At 40.3% G+C, this 8,303-nt stretch overlaps 1 protein-coding gene and 1 long non-coding RNA gene across 3 annotated transcripts; one reads left to right on the forward strand and one right to left on the reverse strand.

Moving 5' to 3' along the window:
- Nucleotides 1–385: 385 nt before the first annotated feature.
- Nucleotides 386–2,417, reverse strand: LOC6503422 (acid-sensing ion channel 2). The gene is made up of 5 exons (XM_032456242.2): nt 2,113–2,417; nt 1,831–2,055; nt 1,590–1,764; nt 815–1,503; nt 386–756 (listed from the first exon to the last, which is right to left on the reverse strand). The coding sequence occupies exons 1-5, from the start codon at nt 2,253–2,255 to the stop codon at nt 528–530; spliced, it is 1,461 nt and encodes a 486-aa protein (XP_032312133.1). The 5' UTR covers nt 2,256–2,417; the 3' UTR covers nt 386–527.
- Nucleotides 2,418–4,014: 1,597 nt separating this feature from the next.
- On the forward strand, nt 4,015–6,727 carry LOC116654532. Of its 2 annotated transcripts, XR_006507407.1 has the most exons (4): nt 4,015–4,737; nt 4,816–5,795; nt 5,863–5,987; nt 6,104–6,727. It is a non-coding gene; the product is annotated as an uncharacterized LOC116654532 (long non-coding RNA). The 2 variants fall into 2 exon arrangements; XR_004309755.2 differs by having other exon boundaries at nt 4,016–5,795.
- The last annotated feature ends 1,576 nt before the right edge of the window (nt 6,728–8,303 follow it).

Consider the following 8,303-nt stretch of genomic DNA (forward strand, 5'->3'; position numbering starts at 1 on the left):
TGAAAAACTTATTAAGCTCGAGAGGTGGCCAAAATTTGGGATGGCAACACAAATTTCCAAACAGTATATACGGAGTCCATGTATATGTAAAGTGAAGTTGTCGCCAACAGGGGTTTGCTGAGTGTGCAAATTGTAAGTTTCATTGATTTTCAGTTTCACACTTGGCTCGCATGGCATCGCCTTTCAGTATCCTTGGCATCCTGACGGCCGGCATGCCATGGTTGCATTTTTAATGCGCATTGCAGTGACCGAGCCAAGCAAATATTTAATAAAATTTTAAATTGCGCATTCGCCGCTGGTGACTGAGGTCAAGGCACATACAACCCAGGAGACACTGTTATGAGCTTGGAATTCAGTTTACACTTTATTCTTATAGTCATTTTCTTTTTGTCAAATTTATTTGTTAAGCAATTAGCGGGTTTTTTATAAATATAATTAGTTAAAGAAATTTTGGAATAGTGCATGAATAATAATAAATTGAAATTGAAGAGGAAACGATTTTCTACACTGCTTTGGCAGTCTACCAATTACGCATGAGTTTCGTGTTCCCGCCAAGCATTGTTGAAGGCTCGAACCGTAAAATAGTATATGCATTCGATTCCGCTTAGGATGCTGGCGCCCAAAAAGAGGCCAAGCATGCCGCCCATGGAAACCACCACATCCAGACGGCTTCGCAGAGCCTGCCGGCGAAACTGATCAGTGGGTAGGGCGGGCATGGAGAGTGTTATATTACGAGTTGTGGTGCTTTTGTCGAATCTATCAGGCATAGAAATGCAAAGGAAATAAATGAAATGTGTTCTTAATAAATACTCACTCAGAAATCGCCTCATAAACCGCCTGTATATCGCCATCATTACAGGACGGCAAACAACCGCAACTCTCCTTATAGCCCTTGTTATTGTTCAAGAGGAGTTTGCCATCCGGCTTCACCACATTGTTTATCTCCAGGCAGTAAAGACCTTCCAAGTTGCAGTCGGGGTAGCGCGGATCGGCCATGGGGTTCATTATGAAGTGAGTGCAATTACACTTCTCCATCTGGAAGTTTCTGGTACAGTCGCTGATACAGGTACTGAAGCTGTAGGCCCGATAAACGCTCGACGGTAGGTTCTCTTCGGGAAAGAGGCAATTTCGGATCTTAGGTGGAATCTCAATGACATCTGGATCATTTTCCATGGTCTCCCGGTGAAACTGCAACAGCTTGTTTTGACCCGGATCCGTGACTGTGACTCCGATCGGCGAGAGCGCTGTATGCGGAATATCCTCCTCATTCATTAGGCTCACCTGAACCGGCAACTTGGTGATTAACTGCATCTTCGCCAGCTGTGTGGCGGGATCCAAGACTGTTGGAAGCCAACTCTTTAAGCCATGCCGATTATTTTGAAGTGAGTTCAACATAAAGCAACGACCATACGGAGTGATAAGAGGCAAGAAGTAACGACAACAGTCGAATACTTTGTCTGAAAGCCGGCATTCCGCAAACATGTCCGTGCAATTGGATCCATACTGACAAAGAAAATATAACTATTTAAAGCCAGATCTTTTAATTTGCATATTAAATTTGAGATTTTTCAATTGACATATTTACCTACCCATGTGAGAATTTGTCGATTATTTTCCTTGGGACACTGGCCGCATTGCGGACAGTTCGGAATTGTTGTACAGTGACCCCTTATGTTCCCCTCGTGATATTGATGAGGAAATATAATATATGACACATGGGTCTCTAGCTCAAAACTATATTCCCCATCTGCATCGCCCCCCAAGCTGCCGAAATAGAGGCAAAAACTTTTCTTGAAAAAAACAACTTTCAAAACTCTGATTAATTCGAACCTTTGCACATAATCCTCGACCTGTGAGGCCAGTTGGTATTTGTAGACAACTTCGCAAACGCTGACAGTAGGAAATTTCCACTTGGAAAAGGGCGGCATGCTCTCATAGACAATACTAACAGCTCTGGTTGGGTAACTGTCTTGATATTCTCTAATCAGCCAATAGCAACCGAACGACGAAACCATCACACACAGTAGCCAAAAGATTCGTTCCGTGGGATGCAGCCTACAGACATTGAGGAACCAGATTTGACACCTGAGTGAGATCTACCTCAAAGTCTACCTGTGATTGGCAATATAGGCAAAGCCGGCCAAAGTACAATTGGCACAGTAATCCTTTAAGTAGGTTACAAACTTCCAGAAGAGGCGGCCATAACGTCGCTGCTTCTTTTGGTTATCGCCTGCCGCATCCAAGTGCTGGGCCATGTCTTCTGGTTGGTGTTCCGCCGGAGACGTTCTATAAGCCGATCGCAGAGTCGGGACCTTCGTGTTGGACTGACCAAACCAAATAAATTGGTCTTGGGCTGGCACGAAACGGTTAGCTGCTCGTTGGCTAATTTTGATTGTTGTCCATTTGGAGTGGATATGAGTGCACTGTTAAATATTAAGTAAATTAATATATTCCAATAATTATATGTCCTTAAAATCATTGTAATTTATAATCTTTTACTAGAAAATGTCTTGTCATTCTGTATTTTTGAAGCTTTGAACTCTTAAAAGTAACAAACTATAAGCTTTAAGACTTTTTTCAGTGTCATAGACCGAACCATACCCTCAAGCCCAACTTAATGGCATACAAGTGCCGACTTCTTACCCACATGCACACACATTTCCCAACGCCCTGCGACCCACCCACCCACTCGGCTGATCCAACGTTGGCATGGGTCTGCATGTGAAAAGCCTTTAATTGGTATTTGCTTTGTGCAGGTGTCGCAATAAGGATTTAAATACACACTTGCCCACAAAAGCATTCACCTTCGTCTGTGCTTGTGTGGGTACATGGATTCATATTAAAATTCGTTCATTTTGGGTCTCAGATGACTGAGAATTTAAATGGCTGTTGTCACACTTGTTGTTAATCTTTTATGAAATCATTAATAATTTTGATTTATAAAATAAGCCCAAGAGTAAGCCCTTCAAGTAATTTAAAAAATATTAATTTTAAATTGTACAAAAGGAGAAAAACATTATGAATATGATATGATAGGATTATAGAAATTTTTACTAAAATATTTAAATATTTTGAACCCCTAATTTTTGATTTTCCACATTCAACCTACGTTCCGAAACACTTTAGCCACTTCCGTCACCTGAGTACGTTAAACTTTTCCGACTCTGTCCCGAGACCTACCACCTCCTCCCAATCCCCATTCCCCCCTCAATTATGGCATTTATCCCACCTACAGTCACCCATTTTCGTCGACAAACTTCAACTCCTGTGCAGCAGCAACCTGCACTTTCAGCGAGTTATTAAGTAAAATGAGTGAGTAGGTGGCTCACACATACACGGTAAAATACTAGCCTGCACCAACACAACTATAAGCCCACACACGGGCATGCATAAATTGTAGTCAACATGTTTTCGGTGCTCAGGACTCGACGCTAAATTAGAATTATGCAATTACGACTCATTTGCGCTGCGCGCAGTTGTGGATTGTGCTGCTGCTGGAAAAACACTTAAAAACAATTAGAATGCTATTGAAATTCAAGCTGACAACATGCGAGTTGCATGAAAAACTAATGTGAACGATTTAATTATTTATGCATCTCTGAACATGCAATGGGAAAAATTGTTTTTTAAATCGCAATGCCCGCGTTCAGTTAGATTCTGTCTGGTGCTCCAAGCCCACATCCACTGACAAATTAAATTTAACAAAAATATAAGCTATTATTTGTAATAATAACATATTACATTTATTGGAAAACTAAACAGAAAACATGTATTTCTATTCCCAGACAGTAATCAGGTAGTTTATTGGTCCTTTAGTCATAAACCAAAAACTTACGCGATTCTTTGTGGTTAAACCCAACTCCTATAAAATCAACTCATCATTCGTATGCAAAAATAATCCGCCAATCTAGATATATACAGACATGCACTTGACTAAGTTTCGCATGAGATTGTGTGGAAACACGAGCGAACATTGAATGGATAACAAAGTTGTTAAATATTTGACATTTGTATTTTTTTCAATACTTCATTCTGGTCGTTTGTGCGAGACATTTTCAATTGAAATCGAAAATGGGGCAAACAACAAAGCCAGCAATAAAACCTCAAAATAAATAAATATTAAAAAACAATAAACAAAAACAAAAGTGTCTCGCCAGACCGAACCATGTTCGGAAATATTAATGGGAGGACGCTCTCCACTGCGAAAACAAAAATGTTGTTGACTGGAAACACTTTTTTTGGCAAGTCACAAATATTTTCGAAACATTGATTTAATCAAAAGCACGCCAATCTTTGACTTTTAATTAAAGCTTTCCGCTTTGACTTAAAATGTTCAATATTAGTTTAATAAATATACATTTTAATTGAAACTACACGCATTTAAAAAGGGTTTACTTTTTGTTTTGTAGACTCGTGTGTTTTGCAAAAATGTTGTGTAGTAGCAGGTGTATCTATGAATACCTATCTCCTGCAATAAAATGCGAAAACAGACTGCAACGGACATACACTAAACAAACTACAAGGCAATTTAAATACAAACAAGCCCACAAAATTCGGTAAATCAACATGTGTACGGAGGTTGGAAGGAGGCAGGAGCAGGAGGTTGGGGCCATCGTTGACGTCGACACACAATTAACTTCAAAATACTCCAAGCCATGTTAAGTGTCAATTAGCCGAAGCCAGAGCTTGCCAGCCATGAATGCGAAATTATTCAGCTAAAATATCAAACATATACAAGTATTTACATATTCAGATATAATTTCGTATATAATTGCGTATGCTAAACAAGTTACCAAAGCTGATTATCGCCTCCAGATACAAACCAACAAAATTGCATGGATATAATGAGATCTGCTATCAAGATGGTTTGCCAGGAATGCTAAAACTGCCAAAGACCACAATAAATGTGAATAATTCGAGGCGTTTTAATGAAGTTTAAATTCAAACTGTGAGATCATCAAGAGCCCATCAAAGACAACCGGCAATAACATACATCTGTCCTTTTTGATTTATTCGATGTGCATAATATTCCATCATAAAAATACAATCATTGGATGCGGTCTTTTAAAGTTTGGACAAAATATATTAAAAAAGTTTCGATAAAGGAGAGCCTTCAACTCATAACGCTTTTCAAATAACTTTTGCTTTTGAGTTGAACTCACATAATTTCCAAACATTTTATTTCTAATAACCAACAAACCCAAAATGGTCAAAACAGCGGTAATAAATAAAATCGAATATCGAATATGAACAAACAAAAAAATCAAAATGAAATTGGTAAAACAAGAAATGACCAAATATAATATGCAGACCACAAAACAATAAAAGTGGACAGCCAAAAAAAGTTTGACAAAATAAAAACCAGACACACTCTGGTAAAATACAAACATATAAGCTCTGGCCAAAGCAAAAATCGTGTCCAAGTGCCACGTTTCGGCTAAGCGGCAGGGCGGGTGGCTGCCTCGTCTCCTGATAGGGCCATGACCCCGCCTCCCCCTATTGGCCTACACCCACCCAAGCCAAGCTCCTAACAACCCATCGGATAGGTTTGGCCCGGCACGCTTGTGCAAACAAAACGCCGCTGTTTGTGTTCCTACATGCGCTGACAATATCGCAACAATGTCGGTCGACAACATCCACAGAACAACAAGCGGTGCTCCCACCTCTGGCCAAAAGGAAATCCACCCGAAAAAATGCGCAAAATCAAATGGCAAACAAAAAGTTCATCATGAAAATTTGTAAATAGTGTTCACAAAGAGAAATAATATCATGGTCAATCTGATACTGCTTTTTTGGTAACGAATGATAACTTTTTTCATAAGACTTGTGCGGTTTAATTAATATTTTCCATATAAATTTCAGATTCTATGAAATGACATTTCTATGAAGAATATATTTTTTTCGGGATATTTGAAATATGAAATCAAATAAAATATATATCTTTCTAGGCATCTGTACCTTTGCTCGTTAAATTCAACTTTTTTCTGGTATTTGCTTATATGTTTATTATGAATTACTATGAATATTACTTTATAAATTACTTTTTCGTTTATTTTGGATAAGTTTATACATTTTATATATTCAAAAGAATCATTTTCCACAGTGCGACCATGTAAACAATTGGCGAAATGACACTAATGGCAGCTCTACTTTTGCATACCCCCAAGTCTTTGGTCTCGAGCTGCCAAGACACAAAAACGTTGGCAGATGCAATAAAAGGCCAATAACAATGCAATAATCATAATAATAACAACCGCAAACCAGTCAGTCGGCAAACGTTGTCGCCGCAATAGCAACAGCAACAACAAGCACAATCGCAATCACAATCACACCGACCGGCAGGCAGCAGTAGCAACAGTGGCAACAGTTGCTGCTGCACTATCAGCAATAAAAGTTGTAACAATTATCATTTGAAAGTGCATTGTTCCAGTTGTCAGATGCGACGCTTAAGTAGCTGCAACAACAGCAAACAGACATGCCTCCAACTGCAGACCCGTGCCGTCAAAAGCAGCGGCAGTGAGCAGCAACAAAAAACCACCACAACAGCAACAGCAATAGCAATAGCAACAGCAGCAACATCAATGTCTACGTCAGCGGATTGCAGAATTAATATTCACAATCCGCAGCAATTGCAATTTGTTGAAGAAACAATGAAGCGTTGCTGCTGCCGCGCCACAATAAAGCAAAAGAAATATTTCACATATTGTGGCATAAATTTGAAAACGATAATCGCTGGAGAATATCAATTAGTTTGATGGGTGTTTGTATGTGCGTGGGGGTGTGGGACTCAAGTCTTAAGTAAGTCTTTGTTTAATGTGGAGCAGGCTCTTATAATGAGTTATCCATTCGACTTCGAATGATATACGACCGTGATGAGGATGCATTTCCCCAACGGTCTTTGAATATTAATGGCACTTGCCAGTTTCGATGATAAATGCAAGCTGTTTTTGCTTCAGAGTTCACATAATTGGGCCTTGAACGAAAATAATCAATCAGTTTTATCTGTGTTTTTGGGAGCCCCCAGCGTATTGCTCCGCATATCTAACCATTTCATAAAGCCTGCTGTCACCAGGACACAAATGCAATTAAAACCAATACCAAGCAATTAGCCCAATGGCCATAACCTGTCTGCCGCTCTCCAGTGGCTCGGCTCCGTCTCCCCGGTGGCTTTTAATAATGCAACCACATAAATCTTTTCATTAAAGTTCAATTAATCAACAGCCTTCCTGTCACTGCGCATAAATCTCATAATGCACCCACCCACACACCACATGTACTGGCTCAAATGTGTTTGTTGCTGTATGCCTTCTTGTGCTCCAAATGCAGACACGGATGCTGGGTGTTGCATGTTGGATATCCTGCTATATGTGCTCGGAGGCAAAGCACATGGGTGCATGCACCCAGTTCCCAGCTCCCAGCCCATTCAAGTTATTTGTCACCATTTCTCTATTCAATTCCCACCCACTCTCCTGGCTCTCCTTGCGACTGCCCAAACAAATCTGCTGTAGTTACAACGAAATTTGCCACGCCCACGGCTTAGATACCTTCCGATGCCGCCTCTTACCGCCTCGGTCTTAGCCTAATATGCAAGCTGCCAGGTAGTAACAATGCCTGGCAACAAACACTTGCATTCGAGGTGGCTGCGTGATCATTTCAAGCGTTAAAAAAATAATCCTAATGGTAGTCCTCAAAGAAATTCATTCTGAAATGAAAATTCTGAAATATAACAAATAATATTTCCCATTTTATATTGTTATTTATTTAGCTAGTTTTCAAAGAATATTTTACTAAAGCTTTAGCTCTTTTAGAAACTTTTCTAAGCTTAACTTGTTCGTTTTAAGCACCTACTGGTTAGTTGCAATTAACAGGCCATTGAGTTAAGTCCCAACCAGAATTTGCCATCAACGTGTCACGCAGACTGCTGGAATCTCTCGGATTAGATGGCACAACGACCCAGGAACGATCTGACCGCCAATGGCTCCATGTTTGATTACGATTGCCTCTCGAACAACAGCCGTGGCCCGTTGGGGCGCATGAATGGAGGCTGGCAGGTGCATGGCATGGGCGTGTTATTGTTTGTGTTTCTGCTGGGCAATTAACAAGCAATAAAAGCATGCAGCCAGTAACCCAGAAGCCGTTTTGGCCAACACCCGAGAGAGCCGGTGGGGGGGTATATGACATAGCATGCTTAGTGCTCTCCTTGTGCAATTAACCCAGGGACTTTGCAACGCCTTATTGAATAAACGACCATCGCGGTCTGATTGATTCCGTGGCACGTCTTGGACCTGAACTTTTGCCAACGA

This window comes from Drosophila ananassae, chromosome 2L (assembly GCF_017639315.1).
Source record: "Drosophila ananassae strain 14024-0371.13 chromosome 2L, ASM1763931v2, whole genome shotgun sequence".
Classification (NCBI taxonomy): Eukaryota; Metazoa; Arthropoda; class Insecta; order Diptera; family Drosophilidae; genus Drosophila; species Drosophila ananassae.